Here is a 26,811-nt window from a genome sequence, read left to right as displayed (position 1 = left end):
AAATAAAAATCAAATCACATTTATTTGTCACATGCGCTGAATACAACAGAAATGCTTACTTACAAGCCCCTAACCAACAATGCAGTTTAGAAAATAGGAATAAGAAACAAGTAACAAGTAGTTAAAGAGCAGCAGTAAAATAACAATAGTGAGACTATATACAGGGGGTACTGGTACAGAGTCAATGTGCCGGGACACCGGTTAGTCGAGGTAATATGTACTGTACATGTAGGTAGAGTTATTAAAGTGACTATGCATGGATAATAACAGAGTAGCAGCGGCGTAAAATAGGGGGAGGGGGGGGCAATGCAAATAGTCTGGGTAGCCATTTGATTAGATGTTCAGGAGTCTTATGGCTTGGGGGTAGAAGCTGTTTAGAAGCCTCTTGGACCTAGAGTTGGCGCTTCAGAGTCCCGCAATATGAGCTATGATGCTAATATTTGTGTAAACTCTTCACTGTTCTGTAGGTGTCACTGAGTAGACTGACACCCCATTTCATTGATCCCCAATCCATAGGTAAGGCTGTAAAGGGAATTACAAGTATGCCCCAAATGCAATTCTGAAGTCTATTTGTATCCATTTGCATCACTTTCAATGAGGGAGTTTTTTTGTGGGTAATCCTTACTATGGCTAGCTTCACATAGGTCATTGGGAAAACGGGACAGGGAGCTTGAAAGTCTCTTTGCTGCCACTACAGCAGCACACACCATTTATTTTGTAACATGTATTTGTCAAATGATTGCATTGTGTAACATTGGGTGGATGTGTTATTGCCAGTTCTTAGTCCAATATTGAATGCAGGGCCTAATTCATTTAAGGAAATCAGTCAAATGAAATAAATGAAGTAGGCCCTAATCTATGGATTTCACATGACTGGGCAAAGGTGCAGCCATGGGTGGGCGTGGAAGGGCATCATGGGCCCAGCCACTGGAGGGCCTGGGAGGGCATAGGTCCAGCCACTGGGGGGGGGGGGGGGGGCAGGCCCAGCCAATCAGAAATAGTTTTTCCCCACAGAAGGGCTTTATTACAGAGAGAAATACTCCTGTTTCATCAGCCTCACAACCGCCAACCACGTGTAACCACACCATCCTAGGACCTCCATCCGGACGGTGGCTAGTCTCAGACACAGGTGAAGAAGCCGGATGGAGGTCCTAGGATGGTGTGGTTACACGTGGTCGGCGGTTGTGAGGCCGGTTGGATATACTGCAAAATTCTCTAAAACTTGAGGTGGCTTATGGTAGAGAAATTAACATTCCGTTCTGGTGGACATTCCTGCCGTCAGCATGCCAATTGCACACTCCCTCAAAACATCTGTGGCATTGTGTTGTAACAAAACTGCATATTTTAGTGTCCTTTTGTCTCCAGCACAAGATGCACCTGTGTAATGATCATGCTATTTAATCAGCTTCTTGATGCCACACCTGTCAGGTGGATGGATTATCTTGGCAAAGGAGAAATGCGCCATAACAAGGACGTAAACAAATTTGTGCACAACATTTGAGTGAAACATTTTGTGCATATGGAACATTTCTGGGATTGTTTATTTCAGCTCATGAAAGATGTGACCAACACTTTACGTGTTGCGTTTGTATTTTTGTTCAGTATATTTGGGAGCTGTCACTAAGCATAATTTAAAATGACAAGAATAGACCCCAAACGGACTAGAACTATAATTGCATGAAGCCTACTGTGTAATACAGTAAATGGTTGTCAATACAGTAAAATGCCAAGGTAGTTTCCAACTTAACCTAATTCATTCTGTATTTACAAGCTCTTCTGATTATTTTTTTTTAAATAAATAGAGCAGTCAACAGTTCTGTTGCTATTTGACCACAGAACACCAAACACAAGTGTGGGTGAATAAATTCCCAGCACCGGTTTACTGGCCGTGCTACATTTAAGAGAACTAACTAATTTCTTTCACCTAGTGTTGAAATATTTATAAAAGCAGCATATTGAAAAAAACTAGGAACAACTACAATTTATTAATGTCGTATGAGCTTAAATCACTTTGAAATTGTAATAATAATAATAATAATAATAATAATAATAAAACAAAAATCGGGAAAATATTTGTTTCGGAAACATTATCTGACAATAGGCTACAATATTTTTTTAAAATTTATACATAAAAGAATATAGACGGTCCTAAAGTGTTAAAAAAAAACATTCAAATAAGTTTGCATTTATGACAATATTGTTTACAGCTTCACCCTTTTAAGATGTAGAGAAGGGAATTAAATGAGTTCTGCACACCAGAATGTCGTAAATTCTATTAAAATCAACTTTCAGTTACCAACAGTATTAACAATAATTTCAAGGAACATTGTGTATTCCAAACAACTGAAAACATAATTTAGACCCAAGACTCCATACCATTAAATCGCATACCTTGTGTTAATTTTTAGTTTTCTATTAATATTGAAAATACTGAAATAATGTAATTTCAATGCAGACAATCATTCACTGGTATGAGTCACATATTGAAGGGAAAAAGAAGAAAAACTGTGATTGTATGGTTTTGACATTTGGGTCTCAAGAGGAATTGAAAATAGATGGCTCCACACACATGCCCAGGGAAGAGCAAACCCTTTGAATAGTGTAGAAGTGTGTGAAAACCTTATGCCCCAATGTATCTTACCTCCTTTATCTCTGTGCTACTTTGACATATTGTGCAACTTATGATAAATCGCCCCATTTTGTCTCGGAGTCCTCAACTCTCCTCTCTCTATTTCACTGATTTGAGTTGTAAGGAATGGACAAAACTGTCACTCAGAAATCGCAACAAAAAGAAAGCTTTCCTTCTCTAATTCCTTCTGAACGTTTGTTTAATAAAAGTGTCACATTAGAGAAGTCGTCATCATACAAAGGACTGTGATAGAAACATGAAGGGAAAAAAAGATGAATAACAGAGCTTAGTCGAGTGAAACGTTATAATGGCCTTATTAGTAATCAAATGGGTAAGACTAATAACATTCACGAATAACCATTTATAAATAGTTTAAAACTATTAAGTATTTCATTATTAGTAGACATTCATAGATGTATATAAGCGTTTAAAACATTTACAATGGTTTATTCATTGAAGTTATAAAGTGTAACCCACAAATGTTACCGTTGAAGAAAGTACTGCCCACACAAGGAGCACAATTTTACTTATTTTGATATTCCAACTATCGTGGGATGCAAAGCACATTTTAGACAAAGTTTCCACTCAGATGTCTTGAATCATGCTGATTTGGTGGAGGGGAGGACAGTACATATGACTAGACCAGGGATGGGGTCTCAACTTACTGTTGCGAGTTACAATAAAAGACAAAGTGCAATTTAAAAAAAATTGGGTTGTGCATCAGCAGTCAATTAGCCCAGGTCAGCTTAGATAGTCTAGCGGCCAGCTAATTTACCAAACTTGTAGTAAGCATGGTCGAATGACCGACCGGTTGATAATCAGTTACCATATTAAAAACTGCAAACATTTGCCTCCGCCCTATGGCAAAAAGTGTAGAATTGCAGGAAATTAACTTTAAAACTAAAATGTGTTCTTCACTGTCATGAGGGAGGAGCACTAAAATGTTTTGCTCGCAAGGTAGGCGGGGCAGATTGTGGGTAAGCAGACCCACGAGCCACTGCATGATGAGATCAGTTTTTTTGTGCCCCCACCTATAGCCTAAGCTTAGCATTGAAGTTGTTCCAGTGTATAAGGTCTCAGCTTGTCCGTGACATACCCAGTCACGCTTAAAAATAAATCACTGCTAGCTTGTGCGTTAGAGAGTGTTGATTGTTCAGTCGTTTTGTATGGATGTCTTCACTTGTGGGCATACTAAATATATATATTTTGTCATAGTAATATATACTTTGTACATGTAAATCAATGTTTGAGTGCATTTACAAACGGTTGGTGGGGGCCCTGCGCTTGAAAGTGGTAGACGATACCAACACTTCCAATCACTTTACCTTAAACAATTCAATCAGAATTGCTTTCCTGTTCCTTCCCCGAGAGGAGAACAAATCAGATGGCTGAATATTAAACTGCTAAAATCACAACAGTATCAAGCAGGCGACCTACCATTCTAATATACATCTGGACAGTGGACACCAATAAGACATTTCTTAACATTGGGCAGCAGTTAAAATACCTCTATCCTATCCCATTGCAACACTGGGCTATAACATGTATTTTTCCATTTATTTTCACTATGGGGTTATCATCGATGATGTGGATCTGAGAGTGGAGCTTCTTGGCAATTGTCATTAAAGATATGTCTATCACGAGACTGAATATCAACAGATATCAATAGATTTAAATGGTTAACACTGGCTAGCAAGTCTGAGCCAAACTGACCATGGCAGCACAATCTCACCACAAGCCGTCTCACCTTTAATACAACGGAATGGGTGAGGGACAGAAATCAGGTGTGCACAATCCTCAACCCATAGAAATACCAATTATATTCATTCTATTTCTGTGCCCCAACCTCCCCCATGAGATTAGTGTCCCAGTCTGCAGGACAGAGGGCCATCAATATCCTGCCAAACCGCACAGAAGACATAAAAAAAAATAGAATTTAAAAAAAGTTCCTCCAATCTGGCAACCAATCTGTAGGTTTGATTTGTCGTGTTTGGGTAGCCTTGGAGGCATCGCTTCATTCTCAAGTCTTTTTTTCGACACTCCAATGTCCATCCAAGTACACACGTTTGCGAAGCGCAGCAGAGTTCCGTGAGGGCGTCAGCGGAGTCACTCGTGGACGTCCCAGATTTCAGACAGCAGCGGCGGGAGCTTCTTGTCCTGGAGGCGCAGGGCGAAGACCTGCTCAGAGTGGACGCTGCTGAGGGTGCGGAGGCTGACCAGCTTCATGAGCATGCGTGGAAACATCAGGTGATCCTAGACAGAAGAGAAATAATTGTGTTTTTTAACCCAATTTCGTAATATCCAATTGTTTTTAGTAGTTCGTCTCATCACTACAACTCCCGTACGGGCTCGGGAGAGACGAAGGTCGAGAGTCATGCGTCCTCCCAAACACAACCCAACCAAGCCGCACTGCTTCTTAACACAGTGCGCATCCAACCCGTAAGCCAGCCTCACAAATGTGTCGGAGGAAACACCGTGCCCCTAGCGTGACCCAGTGCCTTAGACCACTGCGCCACCCGGGAGGCCCAAGAAAGATTATTTTAACCCTGTTCATAATTCAGTTGTGGGGATCAATAAATGTTGTATTTTTTAACCTAACATTTTCATTTCACTTTCTATTTGGATTTTCCCACTCATGACCTACATTTCAATACATTTCCTGTACCGACTGGAATTGAAAACGGAATTCAACTCAATGCGGACTCAAGGGTGCATGTGACAACTGAATCCTCAAAACCTACACATGGCGGCTTGTACAAGGTAAATCATTTACACTGCTCAAAAAAATAAAGGGAACACTAAAATAACATCCTAGATCTGAATGAATGAAATATTCTTATGAAATACTTTTGTCTTTACATAGTTGAATGTGCTGACAACAAAATCACACAAATTATCAATGGAAATCTAATTTATCAACACATGGAGGTCTGGATTTGGAGTCACACTCAAAATTAAAGTGGAAAACCACACTACAGGCTGATCCAACTTTGACGTAATGTCCTTAAAACAAGTCAAAATGAGGCTCAGTAGTGTGTGTGGCCTCCACGTGCCTGTAGGACTTCCCAACAACGCCTGGGCATGCTCCTGATGAGATGGTGGATGGTCTCTCCTGAGGGATCTCGTCCCAGACCTGGACTAAAGCATCCGCCAACTCCTGACAGGCTGTGGTGCAACGTGGCGTTGGTGGATGAGCGAGACATGATGTCTCAGATGTGCTCAATTGGATTCTGGTCTGGGGAACGGGCGGGCAAGTCCATAGCATCAATGCCTTCCTCTTGCAGGAACTGCTAACACACTCCAGCCACATGAGGTCTTGCATTGGGAGGAACCCAGGGCCAACCGCACCAGCATATGGTCTCACAAGGTCTCACAAGGGGTCTGAGGATCTCATCTCGGTACCTAATGGCAGTCAGGCTACCTCTGGCGAGCACATGGAGGCCCCCCAAAGAAATGCCACCCCACACCATGACTGACCCACCGCCAAACCAGTCATGCTGGAGGATGTTGCAGGCAGCAGAACGTTCTCCACGGCGTCTCCAGACTCTGTCACGTCTGTCACATGTGCTCAGTGTGAACCTGCTTTCATCTGTGAAGAGTACAGGGCGCCAGTGGCGAATTTGCCAATCTTGGTGTTCTCTGGCAAATGCCAAACGTCCTGCACGGTGTTGGGCTGTAAGCACAACCCCCACCTGTGGACGTCGGGCCCTCATATACCACCCTCATGGAGTCTGTTTCTGACCGTTTGAGCAGACACATGCACATTTGTGGCCTGCTGGAGGTCATTTTGCAGGGCTCTGGCAGTGCTCCTCCTGCTCCTCCTTGCACAAAGGCAGAGGTAGCGGTCCTGCTGCTGGGTTGTTGCCCACCTACGGCCTCCTCCACGTCTCCTGATGTACTGGCCTGTCTCCTGGTAGCGCCTCCATGCTCTGGACACTACGCTGACAGACACAGCAAACCTTCTTGCCACAGCTCGCATTGATGTGCCATCCTGGATGAGCTGCACTACCTGAGCCACTTGTGTGGGTTGTAGACTCCGTCTCATGCTACCACTAGAGTGAAAGCACCGCCAGCATTCAAAAGTGACCAAAACATCAGCCAGGTAGCATAGGAACTGAGAAGTGGTCTGTGGTCCCCACCTGCAGAACCACTCCTTTATTGGGGGTGTCTTGCTAATTGCCTAGAATTTCCACCTGTTGTCCATTTCATTTGCACAACAGCATGTGAAATGTATTGTCAATCAGTGTTGCTTCCTAAGTGGACAGTTTGATTTCACAGAAGTGTGATTGACTTGGAGTTACATTGTGTTGTTTAAGTGTTCCCTTTTTCTTTGAGCAGTGTATATAACTAGGGCACTCACGTTTGGTCTCTTTATCATGATGTAAGAACGAAGTGCGTCCACATACGGCTGCTGCAGTCGCTCCACCAGTTCATGGTCCTGCACATTGGGCCGGTCTGGGGAACATACATATACAGCTGAATGTTTTATACCCAATACAATGCATAGATATCTGTTGAATATTACTTCCTACATATGGGGAAGGTCTTTGTAGTACCCAGGTCAAGACATTAATATTTTGATATCCCAAACTCTTTGTTTAGAATTCTTCCGCTTTTAGGCAAAGAGACCAGCGAGGCGAGTGAAAATAACTTTGATGGTGAACTTTCCGTGCCGCTACCATTCACTCAAAGTGGAAAATAGACATACGTAGTGAACTCCTCAGCAAACGCATGCAGTGCCTTCAGAAGGTGTTCATACCTTTATAGGATAAAAAGAAACAGAACAGAGCTAAGCACAGGCAGAATCCTACAGGAAAACCTGGTTCAGCCTGCTTTCCAACAGATACTGGCAGACAAATACACCTTTCAGCAGGACAATAACCTAACACACAATGCCACATATACACTGGAGTTGCTTACCAAGATGACTGAATATTTCTGAGTGGCCTAGTTACAGTTTTGACTTAAATAGACCTACAATTCTATGGCAAAACTTGAAAATGGCTGAAGAATTATTGTAATAATGTGCAAATATGCAAATATTGTACAATCCAGGTGTGCAAAGCTCGTAGAGACTTACCCAGACACGCACAGCTGTAAATCGCTGCCGAAGGTGATTCTAACATGTATTGTGAATAGTTATGTAAATTAGATATGTTTTAAATTTTTCAATAAATTTGCTACATTTTCTAAACTTATTTTCACTTAGTCATTATGTGGGTATTATATGTAGATAACATATTCAGTCCATTTTAAATAGGTCATGGGGTATGAATACTTTCTGAAGGCACTGCATCATTAACTGTCATTCTATTTATTGAAAAGTTTTTCAAAATATCTACAACCACCTTATTACTTAATTTCCTGACCCCTGGTCATATTTTCACCTGAAACCCTGTAGAATCTTTAAAAACAGCGCTGTTCCCATGAATTTGTTTGTTTTCGGGACGCTTCCGCATATGATTACTAGGGATGCACAATATGTCAGTGGCAATATTGGTATCGGCCGATAACTTAAATCGATATTGCAAAGAAAATATTTTATATTGGTATCGGCCCAGAATATCCACATACGTGAGTCCCTAATGATTACGACAATGTCCAGACCTTTGTAATAAAGGGACCTTGCATATGGGCTCTGTTCCACACTAGCATACCACTTGACCTCTGACCTGCAGAGAAGATGTTAATGGCGATGAGCAAAGCATACTCCGCCTCGTCCAGGTGCAGGTCGTTCATGCCCTTGGAGAACTCAAATATGGGGTTGATAAACTCCAACTGCAGCCCTGAGGGGGATGAGAGGGCAATACAGACAGAGGGAAACAAATATGGGTTAAGGGTAACAGGTCAATGTCTCTACAGAGTATGGCAGGGGTGGCGCCAAAGTTTCCTTGGGGGGGGGGGGGGGGGGGGGGGGGGGGGAATCTTCCTTGATTTGGAGGGAGGTGTGTGTGTGTTCAAAAGTTTGGGGTCACTTAGAAATGCCCTTGTTTTTGAAAAAAAAAAGTGATTTTTTTTTGGTCCATTACAAAAACATCAAATTGATCGGAAATACAGTCTAGTCAGTGTTAATGTTGTAAATGACTATTGCAGCTGGAAACAGCTGATTTATGTAATATCTACATAGGCGTACAGAGGCCCATTATCAGCAACCATCACTCCTGTGTGCCAATGGCACGTTGTGTTAGCTCATCCAAGTTTAACATTTTAAAAGGCTAATTGATCATTAGCGTTGCAAAGAAAAAGCCATATCTCACGGGCCAATAAATAGAAAAGATTAAGATGGGCAACAGAACAGACACTGGACAGAAGAACTCTGCCTAGAAGGCCAGCATCCCGGAGTAGCCTCCTTGCTGTTGACATTGAGACTGGTGTTTGCAGGTACCATTTAATGAAGCTGCCAGTTGAGACTTGTGAGGAGTCTGTTTATCAAACTAGACACTAATGTACTTGTCCTCTTGCCCAGTTGTGCACCGGGGCCGCCCACTTCTTTCTATTCTGGTTAGAGACAGTTTGCGCAGTTCTGTGAAGGAGTAGTACACCGCATTGTACGAGATCTTCAGTTTCTTGGCAATTTCTCGTATGGAATAGCCTTCATTTCTCAGAACAAGAATAGACTACCGAATTTGAGAAGGTCTTTGTTTTTGGCCATTTTGAGCTGTAATCGAACCCACAAATGCTGATGCTCAACTAGTCTAAAGGCCAGTTTTATTGCTTCTTTAAAATCAGGACAACAGTTTTCAGCTGTGCTAACAATTGCAAAAGGGTTTTCTCATGATCAAGTAGTCTTAAAATAATAACTTGGATTAGCTAACAATGTGCTATTGGAACACAGGAGTGATGGTTGCTGATAATGGGCCTCTGTACGCCTATGTAGATATTACATAAATCAGCTGTTTCCAGCTACAATAGTCATTTACAACATTAACAATGTCTACACTGTATCTGTTCTGATCAATTTGACATTATTTTAATGGGGGGGAAAAAAGCTTTTCAAAAACTAGGACTTTTCTATGTGACCAAACTTAACGGTAGTGTATATACACACAGTACCAGACAAAAGTTTGGACACACCCACTTATTCAAGGGTGTTTCATGTTTTACTATTTTCTACATTGTAGAATAATAGTGAAGACATAGTACATGATTTCATAGTTTAACCAAAGTGTTAAAGCTAAATATATTTTACATTTGAGATTCTTCAAAGTTGCCACCCTTTGCCTTGACAGCTTTGCACACTACGCATTCTCTCAACCAGCTTCATGAGGTGGAATGCATTTCAATTAACAGGTGTGCCTTGTTAAGTTAAATTGAGGAAGTTTTCCTTCTTAATGCATTTGAGCCAATCAGTTGTGTTGTGACAAGGTAGGGATGGTATACAGAAGATATCGCTGTTTGGTAAAATACCAAGTCCATATTATGGCAAGAACAGCTCAAATAAGCAAAGAAAAACAGTCCATCTTTACTTTAAGACATCGTCAGTCAATCCAGAAAATTAAAGAACTTTGAAAGTTTCTTCAAGTGCAGTCAAAAACCATCACACGCTATGAAACTGGCTCCCATGAGGACCACCACTGCTTCACTGAGTTCAAGTAACAGGCACATCTCAACATCAACTGTTCAGAGGAGACTGCTTGAATCAGGCCTTCATGGTCGAATTTCTGAAACCACTACTAAAGGACACCAATAATAAGAAGAGACTTGCTTGGGCCAAGAAACATGACCAATGGACATTAGACCAGTGGAAATCTGTCCTTTGGCCTGGAGTCCAAATTTGACCGCCATGTCTTTGTGAGAAGCAGAGTAGGTGAACGGGTGATATCCGCATGTGTGGTTCCCACCGTGAAGCATGGAGGTGGGGTGTGATGATCCTTTGCTGGTGACACTACCTGTGATTTACTTAGATTTCAAAGCACACTTGACCAGCATGGCTACCACAGCATTCTGTAGCAATACGCCATCCCATCTGGTTTGCTCTTAGTGGGACTATCATTTGTTTTTCAAGAGGACAATGACACAACAAACCTCCAGGCTGTGTAAGGGCTATTTACTAAGGCTATTTGCTAAGACTATTTACTATGGAGAGTGATGACCTGATGTTAAAACCTTGAATGAGTAGGTATCCAAACTTTTGACTGGTACTGTATATTAAAAAAATAAATTATTAAGTGGTAAAATGTCAGATAAAGACATGACTGATGCACATGGGGATATATTTGGTTTGTCTCTATGACAATCAGAAGCTGAGCTACGACCTAAAGTAAAGTCAAAGAAATTGGACTTTACTTGAGAAGTAATCTTGTGTGTGACTGTTGCTTTCAATTGATCTATTCACTTTTTTTTTTTTCAAGATTGAGGGTTCATAAATTATAATAAAAACATTTAAGGGTAATAACATTTTTGGGAAGATGGGAATTTAATTTTCCTTATCCATTATTATCCTCATCAAATAGCCTACCTAAAATATGTCATGATTCTTGTTAAACTACATGGAATTGCAGGAAATGACCTTCAAAAAAATAAAAGTAATGTTAAAAAGGAGACCCTGGGGGAAAAGGGGTGGGAGCCCCTGGAGTATGGGGTACAGAACAAGAGGGAGTTGAAGGCGAGCAGCTTGTTTTTGACTGATTGCAGCTTGAATGTGGACCATGAACATCTCAGACCAACAAAATATGATGCTGTACCTGCTTTGGCAAAATCCTCCTTATTATAACTGAAGTCCTTCAGGAACGTGATGCTCTCAATGGCAGGGTTGTATCTCCGCGATGTCTCCAGCAGCATGATCTGCCAAAAAACAAGGCACATCTCAGTGACTGGGGATCAAGTGTGAAACATCCTGCAAAGTAGATAATCTACTTGACATATTGAGACATGTGATCCTGAAAACCAACAATGCTATTGAGCCAGACATGATTCCCCCCTCCCAGTGGTCTTGACTACAAGTGTTTTTTTTTGTGGGGTTTTTTTAATAGGCGAAAGACAATATCAAGCCGGCATTTGGTATTACTGTATTTACCACTTTAACAAACCTGTGAGAAGATGAGGGGAAAGAGCAATACACTATAAAAACTCACCTCAATGGTTGAGGTCTTCAGCAGGGCAATCTGGTCCTCTCTGGTGAGCTCTAGGAAGCCAGGCAACTGCTTGGCAAAGTCCACTATCTCCTGGACCGACATGATGGCCAGCTCAGTGAAGTGGGCAAAGCGCTGCTGCCGCACCTCCCTGTTCTGAGGGTCCTGACTCTGGGGCCACGGCTGGAAATTAGATGAGACAAAGACATCAATAGATTAACGAACAAATTATTCAATTCAATATTTTTTTACATTTAAAAAAAAATAAAAACACCTAATACAATGCAGAAATTTCACCATGTGCTCAGAGCTGCTGAACTACCAAAAATTGTCTGTATGACAGTTCATTTGTCCAAAATTCAACAGTAAGAATATTTTTTGCAGTATTCTTGGCTAACATGTCTTTGAACGTGCGGAGGTGGTGTGTAAATATTGTGGAATGCAGAAATGTTATATTCCACCTCCACATCAAGATGACGTTTTCATACCAATTCTTACATTAGTGCAACTGTCAATCAATCAAAACTGTTTAAGATATCTAAGCATGCCATATGTTGGTAGTTTGCCCTGTGGCGTCAAAGGATTGGGACACTCAGAGACAATCACCGTGACTTTGGGCCGGTCGATGAACGAGCGCTTGTTGCACTGCTTCTGCATGGCCACCAGCTTCTCGATCATCTCCAACTGCTCAGGCGCCAGCGGGACCACCTCTGGCACCGGGGTGGGGGTCACCACGGCAGACGTGCGTGCAGTCTCTTCCTCGTTCTTCTTCATCTTTTTCACTCGGATCTGCTCCTCTGAGAGAACGCCTGTGGGTGCCAGGAACACAATAATGAAAAGAAGGAAAAATAAGTACTACCATAGTCTGGGAGGTAAATTTCAATGATGTACTTCAGCTTTTTATAGAAAGCATCTTCTGTTTGTTTTTTTGAAAAACCCCTACATTTCCAGACAGATCTAAGGAAAAGGTCCCAAAAAAAGCACAGGTATTTCTGAAGCTAAAGGTGTATATATATATAAAAAATATTAAAAAAGGGAACAGTGGCAACCACAACTCACATTGCTCCAGCATGCCCGCTTCACGGCACTTGCGCAGCCGACACTGCTGGCACTTGCGGCGCATGTACATGTCCATCTCGCAGCGGCCGTTGTTCTTGCACGAATACTGGGCACTCTTGATGACGCTGCGGCGGAAGAAGCCCTTGCAGCCCTCGCAGCTCAGCACATTGTAGTGGAAGCCTGAGGCCTTGTCCCCGCACACGCTGCACACCTCGTTTCCCAGCATCTTGGGGGCTGGACCCTTCTTCCTCTTCACCGGCTGGCCCTCTGTGGAAATACATAAAATAAATGTACTTTCAATAGATGATATGCAAATATCAGAGAAAACAGTAAATGCATACATGTACTCTCAATATACTATATGGAACTATCTGGGAAAATATAGGTATGTATTCTAAATATATAAGATGAGACAGATTAGCCTGATGCTTGGACCAGTCCGACTGGTTTGATGACATTACTGAACACACAGGTGTCAGGTCTCCCTCACAAAATAGGTCTCTTGAACTCAAATGGGAATTTATAAATAAACAAAAGGTTAAATCAAACCAAAATACAAAAACATGAGACCTGTGTTGGCAGGCATGCTGCCGGCGGGGTCGGCCTTGATGTCACTGGGTTCCATGGGCAATGGGCTGCTCTCCTCAGCTAGTGAGGAAGGCCTTTTCTGGGGGGAGCTGGAAAACCCTGCATGGTCAGGTGGTTCCAGGGGGAGGAGGTTGCCCTCATGCTTCATTTCTGCACTGCTGCGGTCGTCACCACTGTAGAGGCAGTCCAGCTGCAGCTCTGGGTCCCCGTCAAACACCTCACCTGTGATACGGGGCGGCAGATAGCCTAGTGGTTAGAGCGTTGGACTAGGAACCGAAAGGTTGCAAGATCAAATCCCCGAGCCGACAAGTTAAAAATCTGTCGCTCTGCCGCTGAAAAAGGCAGTTAACCCACTTCTCCTAGTCCGTCATTGAAAATAAGAATTTGTTCTTAACTGACTTGCCTAGTTAAATAAAAAGGTAAAACAAATAAACAGAAACACCGATGATGATTGTAGGGTGTCCAATCAAAAACGCATCTTTTGACCAATGGGTAAAATAATGTTAATTGTGTAGATCAGTGGTTGTCAACTGGTTTTGCCTCAGGACCCAAATTGAACCAGGTTGTCTCAGTAGCAACCCAATATTCACATCACAAAAAAAAAAAGAGTCACCAGAATACAATCTGGAAAACTATTTTATGCTATATTGATAGCAAATGTAGCAATTATATGACAAGAGCTCATCCCTTTCCACCTCTTTCAATGTCAATAATAAAATGCCCATATTCTTGATGACCTCACTGGTTTGAGACAACAGATCTACCAAAAATAATAGCACTAATAGCGCTACATTGAAAACGACTTAGTGAGTTCATAAATCAGAAAAACAAGTGTGAAAATGTAAGTACATTAACATTCCACATACCTGGTTTAAGTTCAGACTGGAGTATTATTGTATTTTACCCACGACCCATTCAAAACGTTCAGTTCAGAATCGCTGGTGTAAATAATCTTCAAAACTCCAATAAATGTTTTACCCTTGTAAGATGGGCAGAATAAGGGTGAGTGAATAAAAAGACTGAGAACCCAGCTGATGAATGGGAGATAATGTAAATTCACATCAACAGTTCAAGAACTCAGTCAGATCATGACTAAAACATGGGGCTCTCTTACCATGACCAACATCTGTGATATCAGTCGCAGACAGTGTGGACATCTTCTGCACAGCAGCTTGTCATTACGAAATCAAATCTGCACCTGGGGGTAATAAAATAATATCATATAACTAATATAAGCGCCAATAGACACAAAAGACCACTTTATGTAAAGGAAAATGCCATAAAGAAGTGAAAAAGTAGAAAGTGTGCCAGATCAAGTGCGCCTCTACGTGTGGTCTCAATTAAATAGCCTGTAGACTAGGCTATATAGGATGCAGAAGCACAGCACTCGTCTAACTTCCTAAATATGATAGGCTATAGTTTAAATAGACTCCAACACCGACTGGAAATAGATTTTACACTGCTTGAAAATCATCCGGTTCACATTCAGTAGATGCTCTTATCAAGGGCACAGACAGGTTCACCTTGAAGGCTCGGGGATTCGAACCAACAACCTTTCGGTTACTGGCCCAACTCTAACCGCTAGGGTACCTGCCGCCACAACTTATGCAAAATGTAGCTTAAGTCAAGAAAAAGTGTCCTTTATTTTGCCCCAACTCCGCTTTCAAACTAAGTCTACCCGGGTTGGCTGATATAGCCCAATAATACCACCAGCCTAATATAAAATGGGCCGCGTAAGAATCTCTGGTATTTTAAACTATTTATTTGGCTATTTTTGTGCATTATAATTTTTACTCGATTTTCTCCCGTCAAAGCTTTTAAAGTCACAATTGGCCTCATGGTGAAATCCCTGAGCAGTTTACTTCCTCTCTGGCAACGGAGTTAAGTAGTATCTTTGTAGTGACAGGGTGTATTGATATACCATCCAAAGTGGAATTAATAACTTAACCATGCGCAAAGGGATATTCAATGTCTGCTTTTTACATTTTTTTTGCCATCAACCAAATAGGTGCCCTTCTTCGCAAGGCATTAGAAAACCTTCCTGGTCTTTGTGGTTGAGTCTGTTTTAAATTCACTGCTCGACTGAAGGACTAACAGATAAAATTATGTGTGGGGTACAGAGATCAGTCCATCAAAAACACTATTATTGCACATGCAACTTAAGCAATTTTTTACTCATGTTAAAAGGAGTTGAATAGTTGACAAGACATTTTAGCTTTTCATTTATTTGTTCAACTGTAGTTGAAATTGTCAGTCCATCATCTGGCATTAATTTCAACATCCACAAACGTTGTTTGGTCCTTAATTGGCCTTTAATTTGGCCCAAATCTAGACGTCCATGATTGGTTTAGATTTGGTCCGGTCCAAATCTGAACCGATCATAGACGTCCAGGTTTCAAAAGTTTGAACAGTACAATAGGAGTACAGTAAAGAAAAGTACAGTACTTTACTGTACTATAGAGTATAGTTCAGAACAGTACAATAGAATGGAGTAGAGTTTAGTACAGTACACAGTAGAGCACACTAGAGTTGAGCAGGGGTTGCATTAGAGTTCAGAAATCTGCATTTTCAAAACAACCTTAAAATCTGTGTTTTAAACCATTTAACCTGGGTTATATATTGAAAGTATAGAGAGTGATCAGGGGCGTGCAACTATAGTGTTCCTTCAGAAAATACATTAGTGCAACACATTCGGCATAAAATAGCTTAATTTTCATCAGATAACAGAAGTGCAACGCTATTTATAGCAGCCACAAGTAAATGAGCTTACAATGAAAAAAGAACTAGGCATTTTTTGTAAAAACTATTCACGGCCATCATATTTCTAATGTTCATCATAGAAAGAATGTAGCTAGCTACATTTTGTAATGTTTTGTTTAAAGTTCATTTTGCATATTACCGGAGAAAAGTAGGTTACACCTAGAAAAGTAGCTACACATCAGTCTGCTGATAAAAACTCCCATTTGTGAATTCTCATCCGAGTGGAGAAGTGCGACTGAAGTACAGAATTCATGCTTACAATATGTAGCATTTTAGATCTGCGTTAACAAAACGCAGCAAGATAATTCTTAAGCGGCTACATTTTCTGTGTGAAAAATGCTGAATTCTGAGCTAACACAACCCTTGTTGAGTACACTATTATGTAGTGTACTATATTGTAATTACTGAGCTAAATTGTGCTGTACTTTGATGTCCAAACTTGCGCAACAGATGTCTATAATTGGTTTGGATTTGGTCCGGTCCAAATCCAACAAATTTGGTCTTGTCTTGTGCCAGAGCTCATTAAAATAAATAGACAAGAGTGTAGAATAATACCCAAATATGCAAAGGAGGATATTGCATATTTTTACCTTTGTGTAGCTATTAAGGATACATCACCTTGAAGAGAATGACATTCATATCTATAATTATGCAATTCTGTGTCGTACAGATCAGGGACCCATGATGAAATACCATTAGCATAATTCTGTTACCGGGTGTAAATCCACTTTTCTCCAGACATCTTTGAATCTTAATTTGGAGCAGTTATTTAACATTTTTAGGAAAACGTGATGACTTTTGTTACTGAAATTCTGCTACCAAACTTTGCATCTGCCCAGTTCGAGTAAATGTGTTTTTATAAAATGTTCTGGGTCAATTCTTAAAAAGTAGTCCTTGTGCATAGAGTTTGAGATTCAAATGTTATTTTGATTGGTATCCATTTTAAGGGTCTCAGCGCAATTCCATTACTGTGGAACTGCCCATAACTAGGGCTTTAGTGATGTTGAAAATTTAGGAGACATTGAGGTTAAGTGGGTTGAAATCTTCCTAGAAGTCTGAAAAACAGTACAAAAATGCTGTCTTTATAAATAAATAAATAAATATATATTGAATGTTCCATGTGGTCTATATTAAAGGGCGCTTCGTTTAATCTAACAGGCATTAAAATATCAAAGGGATGCGAATTGTACTCTATTTGTAGAACAATTGATACCAACTGATTCTTTAACATATAAATGCCTCATGGGTTTAGTTCAACTGTCCCCATCAGAACCCAAAGCTGACGTTATTTACAAACATTAGAGTAAAGTAAGTGTAAACAAACTGTATAGCCCCAAAACTAATGATTGTCAAAATTATACAATGTCGCAAAATTAAATTTGCACTAGTTGGCTGTACCTGCAACAAAAACGCCAGTATTTTTCCTTCGTCAGCATTGTTCAAACATGATCAACTAAGAAAAAAGCAGGACGGCAGGTGGCCTAGATTAAGAGCGTTGGGCAAGTAACCGAAAGTTTAATGGTTTGAATCACCGAGCCGATTAGGCTCTATGTGTTGATGTACCCTTGAGCAAGGCACTTAACTGTAATTGCTCCTGTAAATCACTATGGATAAGAGGGTCTGCTAAATTACTATTATTTTTAAACACTTTTAGCGGATTGCCGTCTGCCCTATCTTCAGATATGAGCATTGACATTGATTCAATTAAACATTTTGGCAAATGTAGGCATAAGAAAATATTTAAAAAAGACGTAGCATAGACCTGTTACTCGTTTGAGCGGCACAAGTGTATTGTGTGTCAGTGTGTTTAGGAGATTTACCAGAGAGACCGTTGAATTGGGCATCTGGTGTTCAACATACCTTTGAAGTAATTGTTATGATCGGTCCATCTTGCCCATGTGAGACTGAATCCTCATTCAATGTGGCTGCTACCCTGGCATTGACAGATGAACAGCTTTAAAAAGACAGGCCTGTGTGTTCCACTCAACAACAAAAAAATACTAAATCCCTCTGTCCTCGGTCACGTGGAAGTTTTACGACAATAATATCTTCAGAGAAACGAACCCTTCTGCTTGTCAACACTCTGTGGGAGTCAGAGAGAAACAGAAAGAGGGAGTGAGGGGAGGCAGGGTGAAAACGGGAACACAGGAGAGGTAACTATCAGTCATTTGCATGGCTCTGAAATCCCCATAGGGCCTTGTGCTGCTCAAATCTTTTCCTCTTGGAGTGTGTCTAACCAGCCACTTCTCACAAAAACAACAAAAAAGGGGCCTAAAGTAGGCTAGTTAAGAGAACTAACAAATCACAAGTTAGGGTGTAACAGTAGACTATTTGTACGGAACCGTTTGGTACGGGGACCTCAGGTCTGTCCTCATTGTGAACCCAAATTAATATAAAAAAAATATATTTACAAAATAAAAAAACACTAGGCCTATAGGCTATGCCGGGTTTCAGGCCTATGCCGCGAGTAAATCTGAGCTGAAAAACACATTTCAGGCTATTCCGTTAAAACAAAGCACGTTGTAATCAAAATTCTAATCTTAATTGGCGAATTTGAAACTGTGCTTTTGTGAGACGCAGCCAGGAACTAGTTTAAACCTCCCGTTTGGGAACATTGCATCTTCCCAGATTACAACAGCGAAGGACATGGAGTGGATAAAACATTAACAGTATGTCGCCACGCTCAACGAGAATAGCCTTCGCAGCTGCCAACACCTCAAATATGTCTACACAATCCAGGGCTCTCGCCACAGCCTGGGATCGAACCCAGGTCTGTATCGCAGCCGGCCGCGACCAGGAGACCCACAAGGCGGCGCACAATTGGCCCAGCGTCGTCGTCCGGGTTAGGGGAAGGTTTGGCAGGCTGGGATGTCCTTGTCCCATCGCGCTCTAACAACTCCTTGTGGTTGGCCAGGCACATGCACACTAACTTCGTCGCCAGCTGTACAATGTTTCCTCCGACATATTGGTGCGGCTGGCTCACGGGTTTAGCGGACATTGTGTCAAGAAGCAGTGCAGCTTGGCAGGTCGTGTTTCGGAGGATGCACGGCTCTTGACCTTCACCTCTACGGAGTCCGTACGGGAGTTGCAGCGATGGGACAAGACTACCAATTGGATATCACAAAATAGGGGAGAATTTTTTTTTCAAATAATTACACAGTAAAGTACAGATAACTCCAAAGAACTAATGAAGTAGTATTTTCAAACCACTGCTTTTTACAAATTGATTATTGGGACAAACATTATTGAAATAATAACTATCTACACCCCGCCCGCCCCATCGCTACTGACAACCCCAAATTGGCTAAAGTTGTTTTAATCCATTGTTTTTAAACAAGTTTCAAAATAAGTTTAAAACTAGCTTTTTGATATCATGGACTGTCAGTTGTATCCATAGCACTATCTATGAATGTGAGAGTGATTAGGCCTATATTTCTCCCAGACCATTTCTAAAGAGTTACGACAAAAGAGACTGGGCTGCCATTGAGATGAAAAACTAAGGAAGGATTGTTACATTAAAAGACTTTTTGCCTATTCAAATATATTGTGTCCTAGGCTAACAATTTCCACTTTGGAGGACAGGAAAGCTGCAGCTGGTTTGAAAGCTCAAGTTGACTGGGTGAATGAGGTTCTTTGGGCTGTGGGCCACTGACCTAAAGTCACCTCACTCAAGTCCAATGCTCTGTTGAGCTTGTCAGGTACCTTTGTCCAGGGAATGAGTGCTACTGTTCTCAAAGACAGGTAGAATCTATATCATAGGGGGCATTCACAATACATTTTAAAATCTTAAGGGGAAATCTGCATTAACTACATCCATTTTTTTTTAAATTCATGATATACACCCATTGAAATCCTGAAGAGGCCTAATTCAAAAACCTGAAAGATATCCTTTTGGTCATAATAATTTATGAATTTATTCCCATGGCTTGAGGGAGTGGACATTGAGGTAGGAAGTTAAGAATATGCCCTTTAACCTATTTTATTCTGTACTTTATGCTAAGCCTGTCATGAGAACTATATGGAACGATCCCCTCACTTGTAAACATGGGATTGTTACTGAACAATGGTGATGATACCATTCAAAGCATTAATAAAAATACAAAATGTTACTAATGCCCAAGTTTCAGTACCTCCTTTGATGGGGAGCATGCTCCATACTCAGCACCGAAAACAGTGTGTGAAAGGAAGATACAGTAACGTTAGCAGACTGACTATCCAAAAAGCACATTTTAGGGAATTTAAGGTAGAGAACTAGTCATTCTATTCCTATGAGTTTAGCCTCTGTTGACCCACTGAGGAAAGAAAAGTAACATCAAATTAAATTTCCCACACACACAGGTAGAATTGGACACGGACACAATCACTAGCTTTTGTAGCTAGTAAAGGGATAATGTGATGCTTAATTAGCAGTTACCGTATAGGTACTGTTTGGAGTAGCAGAGAGAACTTTTGACCAACCATAACGATACTATCCTCATTCTCAAGTTGGCCAAACATGTACAGTGCATTGTGAAAATATTCAGAACACTTCCCTTTTTCCAACATTTTGTTACGTTACAGCCTTATTCTAAAATGGGTAAATAAATAATGTGCAATCTACACACAATACCCCATAATGACAAAGCAAAAACAAATGACATTTTTACAAAAGTATTATGTAAATAAGGTATTTCTGTTTTAAGTATTCAGACCTATTTCCACGAGACTGTAAACTGAGCTCAGGTCCATGCTGTTTCCATTGATCACCCTTCAGATGTTTCTACAACTTCATTGGAGTCCACCGGTGGTAAATTCAATTGACTGGACATGATTTGGAAAGGCACACCGGTCTATATAAAGGTCCCGCAGTTGACAGTGCATGTCAGAGCAAAAACCAAGCTGTGAGGTCGAAGGAATCGTCTGTAGAGCTTCGAGACAGGATTGTGTCATGGCACAGATCTGGGGAAGTGTACCAAACCATTTCTGCAGCATTGAAGGTCACAAAGAAAACAGTGGCCTCCATTAAATGGAAGAAGTTAGGAACCACCAAGGCTCTTCCTGGAGCTGACCGCCCAGCCAAACTAAGCAATCGGGGGAGAAGGGCCTTGGTCAGGGAGGTGGCCAAGAAACCGATGGTCATGCTGACAGAGCTCCAGAGTTCTTTTGTGGAGATGGGAGAACCATCTCTGCAGCACTCCACCAAATCAAGACTTTATGGTAGAGTGGCCAGATGGAAGCTACTCAGTGAAAGGCACGACAGCCCACTTGGTTTGCCAAAAGGCACAAAGGGCTCTCAGACCATGAGAAACAAGATTTTATGGTCTGCTGAAACCAAGATTGACTCTATACCCTGATTGCCAAACGTCACGTCTGGAGGAAACTTGGCACCATCAAGCTGTGGGGATGTTTTTCAGCAACAGGGACTGGGAGACTAATCAGGATCCTTGATGAAAATCTGCTCTAGGATGCTCAGGTCCTCAGACTGGGGTGAAGGTTCATCTTCCAAAAGGACAATGAGCCTAAACACACAGCCAAGACAACACAAGAGTGCTTCGGGACAGGTTTCTGAATGTCCTCGAGTGGCCCAGGCAGAGCCCGGACTTGAACATCTCTGGTGAGACCTGATAGAGCTTAAAGATCAGCAGAGAAGAATGAGAGAAACTCCCCCAAAAAAGGTGTGCCAAGCTTGTAGCGTCATACCCAAGAAGCCTCGAGGCTGCAATCGCTGCCAAAGGTGTTTCAATGAAGTACTGAGTACAAGGTCTGAATACTTTTGTAAATGTGACACGTTTTTGCTTTGTCATTATGAGGTAGTGTGTAGATTGATGAGGGGGAAGAAAAATACATTTTAGGCTGTTAGTTAACAAAACATGGAAAAGGTGAAGGGGTCTGAATACTTTCCGAATGCACTGTAATCTTCTAAAAAAGTCAGTGTCCAGTTGCAAGTGGTTCGTTGGAGCATTTTCTAAATTCAGTTATTAAAAGAAATCCATGTTTTCCTTCATGAAGTAATCCAACAATGTGTACGTCACCATCTTGTCTAATTCAAATACTCTGTCATTGATCGAGACAGGTGAATGTCATAATGGCATACTGCACTTTGGGGTGGACCCACTGGAGTGTATGTTTTATTTTTACCTTTAACAAGGCAAGTCAGTTAAGAACAAATTCTTATTTTCAATGAAGGCCTAGGAACAGTTGGTTAACTGCCTTGTACAGGGGCAGAACGACAGATTTTTACCTTGCCAGCTCTGGGATTCGAGCCAGCAACCTTTCTTTTACTGGCCCAACGCTCTAACCACTACGCTACCTGCCATGTGAAGCATGCGTTTATGTATTGTTCTATATACCGGTATGTGGAAGAGAGGGAAAGATTGACGTGTATGGTTATTGAGGTTGGACAGGGATGGAAGGGATTTGGGGGATGGGGGAGGGTTTGTTAGCAGTTAGCTGGGCTCTTATTTTCTTAGTAGTACAGGATTAGGTAAGAGGGTTTAGTTTCTCTTAATGTTTCTTTATTCATTTAGTCTCTAAGCTGTGATTGACTACACAACAGTAGGTGGCGGCATGCATCTCTAACGTTTGTTCGCGGACCGCTATAATCTTATAGAAGGGGTAGACACTAGAGGTCGACCGATTATGATTTTCAACGCAGATACCAATTATTGGAGGACCAAAAAAAAGCTGATACCGATTAACCGGACAATTTTTTTATAATAATGACAATTACAACAATACTGAATGAACACTTATTTTAACTTGATATAATAAATCAATAAAATAAATTTAGCCTCAAATAATGAAACATGTTCAATTTGGTTTAAATAATGCAAAAACAAAGTGTTGGAGAAGTAAATGTGCAATATGCACCATGTAAGAAAGCTAACGTTTCAGTTCCTTGCTCAGAACATATGAAAGCTGGTGGTTCCTCTTAACATGAGACTTCAATATCCCAAGGTAAGAGGTTTTAGGTTGTAGTTAATATAGTATTTATAGGACTATTTCTCTGTATACCATTTGTATTTCATATACCTTTGACTATTAAATGTTCTTATAGGCACTTTAGTATGCCAGTGTAACAGTATAGCTTCCGTCCCTCTCCTCGCCCCTACCTGGGCTCGAACCAGGAACACGTCGACAACAGCCACCCTCGAAGCAGCGTTACCCATCGCTTCACAAAATCCGCGGTCCTTGCAGAGCAAGGGGAATAACTTCTCCAAGTCTCAGAACGAGTGACGTTTGAAACGCTAACTAGCTAGCCATTTCACATTGGTTACACCAGCCTAATCTCAGGAGTTGATAGGCTTGAAGTCATAAACAGCGCTGTGCTTGCGAAGAGCTGCTGGCAAAACCCACGAAAGTGCTGTTTGAATGAATGCTTACGAGCCTGCTGCTGCCTACCGTCGCTCAGTCAGACTGCTCTATCAAATCATAGACTTTATTATAACATAATAACACTTCGCGGCTGAGCTGTTGTTGTTCCTAGGCCTTTCCACTTCACAATAACAGCACTTTTAGTTGACCGGGGCAGCTCTAGCAGTGCAGAAATTTGACGAACTGACTTGTTGGAAAGGTGGCTTTCTATGACTGTGCCACATTAAAAGTCACTGAGCTCTTCCGTAAAGCCATTCTACTGCCAATTTTTGTGTATGGAGATTGCATGGTTGTGTGCTCGATTTTTATACACGTCAGCAACGGGTAGGGCCTTGGCCCCTAAGACCCTCAAACTTTATAGATGCACAATTGAGAGCATCCTGCCGGGCTGTATCACCGCCTGGTACGGCAATTGCACAGCCCGCAACCGCAGGGCTCTCCAGAGGGTGATGCGGTCTGCCCAACGCATCACCAGGGGCACACTGCCCGCCCTCCAGGACACCTACAGTACCCAATGTCACAGGAAGGCCAAAAAGATCAACCACGCGAGCCACAGCTTGTTCACCCCGCTATCATCCAGGTGGTCAGTAGAGGTGCATCAAAGCCGGGACCGAGAGACAAAAAAAAACTGCTTCTATCTCAGCGCCATCACTGTTAAATAGCCATCACGAGCCAGCTACCACCCCGTTACTCAACCCGGCACCTTAGAGGCTGCTGCCCTATATACATAGAACCACTGGTCACTTTAATAAATGTTTACATACTGCTTTACTCATTTCATATATGTAAACTGTCATCAACTCTACTGTATTTTAGTCAATGCCACTCCGACATTGCTCGTCCTAATATTTATATATTTCTGAATTCCCTTATTTAATTTGAGATGTGTGTATTGTTGTTAATTGTTAGATATTACTGCACTGTTGGAGCTAGGAACACAAGCATGTCACTACACCCGCAATAACATCTGCTAAATATGTGTATGTGACCAATAAAATTTTAGATTAGATTTTAAAATGGAAAAGATGGCAGCCTACACATTGTTGGATTACTTCATGGAGCAAAACATTTTAATAACAGAGCATTTTCTAAATTCAAATGAACCACCTGCAACTAGACAGACATTTTACAAGATGCGTGTTTGGCCAAATCGAAAAAATGAAGATAGTGTCACCAAGTTACGGTTGATTAAAAACTTGGTTTAACTGTGTTAAACCAAACAGTACCTCTGACCGGGCAACTCCAGAAGGTGTATTTCCTTCTGTTGAAGCCATTATGTTGTTGATTTACCTCTGTGTTGCATCACCCAACTTCTGTTGAGCTTCAGATAGCATTATCCTAACATTATCCTGTAAAATGTCTTGATAAACTTGGGAATTCATTTTTCGGTCAATGACAGCAAGCTGTCCAGGCCCTGAGGCAGCCCCAAACCATGATGCTCCCTCTACAATCCTTTACAGTTGGGTTGAGGTTTTGTTGGTGTGCTCTGCCTTTTTTTCCTCCACACAGAGTGTGAGGCAGCAGGTAGCCTAGTGTTTAGAGCGTTGGACTAGTAACCAAAAGGTTGCAAGATCGAATCCCCGAGTTGACAATGTAAAAATCTGTTGTTCTGCCCCTGAACAAGGCATTTAACAAGGCACTGTTCCATGAAATTAATCATGTGCTTAACTAAGTTAAATAAAGGCTAATGGAACATAACATTGTTAACATTGTTAGCCCGTTACAATCTGCTAGCTATGCAATCAATCACATTGAACAACCCATGTTCAAAAACAACTAATCTCATTTGTAAGAATTCTGTCTGAAAAGTTGAGCACGGGCTCCATTAGTCACCATCATCTTTGATGTCAAATTTAGCGGCAGGGTAGCCCAGCGATAAAGAACCTTGTTCGAATCCCCGAACCGGCTTGGTGAACAATCCGCCGATGTGCCTTAATTGCTCTTGTAAATCGCTCTGGATAAAAATGTACCTATGAAATTGTGCCTCGCTAACTTATGTGACAACACTGTCCTGCTATTGAAGTTATGTTGCAATATGGCAAGATCCCAACGTACGATTTCGCAATCAAGTCATGACCATTGGGGTAGTTAGATAGCTAACGTTAGTTAACTAACCGCCAGCAAACTAGATTGTTTTCTGATGACATCAGTTATGTTGACGTTAGCTGGCTAAATAGGTAGCGTTAGCTAGGTAACTACTAGTAGCTAGCAAGTTGTTAACGCAGCAAGCTAAGCACAACTCATTTAAACTTGACAAACACTTCACATTTTAGCTGTTAGACGTCTTCTGTGGCTCGTCGTGCGTTGTTTTTCTATAGCTGGTTAATTAGAAAAGAGCTTACTAGCTAATGTTAGCTCGTTCGGTAAACTAATACAGCCAGGCTTAGCACGCTAACGTTAACTAAGGCTCAAGGGCTAACTCTGGCTGGTGGTGGATTCTAGCTACCAAGTTCGTCAGCTAGCTATTCCAGTAGACCGAAAAAGACAACTGTATCATGTCTAAACTGGCATCTCAAGACAAACTATCCTAAGCAACACAAAAAGGTCAGAATTGGTGGCTTGCCTGAGTTTGTAACCGATAGTTACCCCGTTTCGTAGCGACTAGCCAGACAGAGCCCACGAAGTCCTGCTGCACGGTTGGTGTATTCAATCATGTGACTTGAGCAGGAAATAGGTAGAGCTAGGCCTAAATAAATTTCACCCGACGCAAAGATTTGTCAGAGTTGACACATAGCTAGACAACTAAAATACATTATTACGAATGTCACTTAACTGCACCAGCCCGGCCTTGTCCAAAACCTTTTGATCGATAGCACATGACGTCACAACGACAATTTATAAACTCGCTCCATTTTGAAGAGGGATCGCAATGTATGCTGCATTCAAAACAACTGTGAACTCGGAAAACTACGAGGTCAAATTATGACCTCGGTGATCTTCATGTGGAGATATAGAAAGAGGCCCGAATTCTGGAGTTGGAATTCCAAATTGGAAGACTGTTCAAATTTCGGACCGTTCAAATCCAAGTTAGTTTTTTGCCGAGTTCAAAGTTGTTTTGAACGCACTGAAGTCGGTTATTTCCGAGTTCCAAGCTCCCAGTTATGAACGCGGCAGTATTTCTGGAATATGTGGGGATTTTAGCAAACGATATCATTCCTGCCATGGTTTTATTTAATTTGTTTAACCTTTATTTTATCAGGGAGTCATACTGAGACCAATGTCTCTTCTACAGATGAGCCCTGGGTGACAAATTACAGACAATACACATCAAAATATAAATACGAAAAGCAGAGCAGAAAGAAAACACGGTCAAAGAATGTATTTCCATGTTAGATCAGAGGTCATGGTGGT

At 41.4% G+C, this 26,811-nt stretch overlaps 1 protein-coding gene across 15 annotated transcripts; it reads right to left on the bottom strand.

Moving 5' to 3' along the window:
- Window positions 1–1,967: 1,967 nt before the first annotated feature.
- Window positions 1,968–26,811, bottom strand: LOC139411300 (oxysterols receptor LXR-alpha-like). 15 transcript variants are annotated; one of them, XM_071157430.1, is made up of 11 exons: window positions 26,229–26,811; window positions 17,968–18,190; window positions 14,462–14,545; window positions 13,330–13,569; window positions 12,760–13,026; window positions 12,307–12,509; window positions 11,704–11,883; window positions 11,314–11,413; window positions 8,302–8,415; window positions 6,990–7,084; window positions 1,968–4,882 (listed from the first exon to the last, which is right to left on the bottom strand). In XM_071157430.1, exons 3-11 carry the CDS (start codon window positions 14,502–14,504, stop codon window positions 4,736–4,738), a joined length of 1,389 nt encoding a protein of 462 aa, XP_071013531.1. In that variant the 5' UTR covers window positions 14,505–14,545; window positions 17,968–18,190; window positions 26,229–26,811; the 3' UTR covers window positions 1,968–4,735. The 15 variants fall into 15 exon arrangements, with proteins under 15 accessions (XP_071013531.1, XP_071013526.1, XP_071013533.1 ...); XM_071157425.1 differs by having other exon boundaries at window positions 8,287–8,415; window positions 18,002–18,190; window positions 26,229–26,369; XM_071157432.1 differs by having other exon boundaries at window positions 18,002–18,190; window positions 26,229–26,369.

The sequence above is a fragment of the Oncorhynchus clarkii genome, chromosome 6 (assembly GCF_045791955.1).
Source record: "Oncorhynchus clarkii lewisi isolate Uvic-CL-2024 chromosome 6, UVic_Ocla_1.0, whole genome shotgun sequence".
Lineage (NCBI taxonomy): Eukaryota > Metazoa > Chordata > Actinopteri > Salmoniformes > Salmonidae > Oncorhynchus > Oncorhynchus clarkii.
This window is presented reverse-complemented; position numbering and strand designations above follow the sequence as displayed.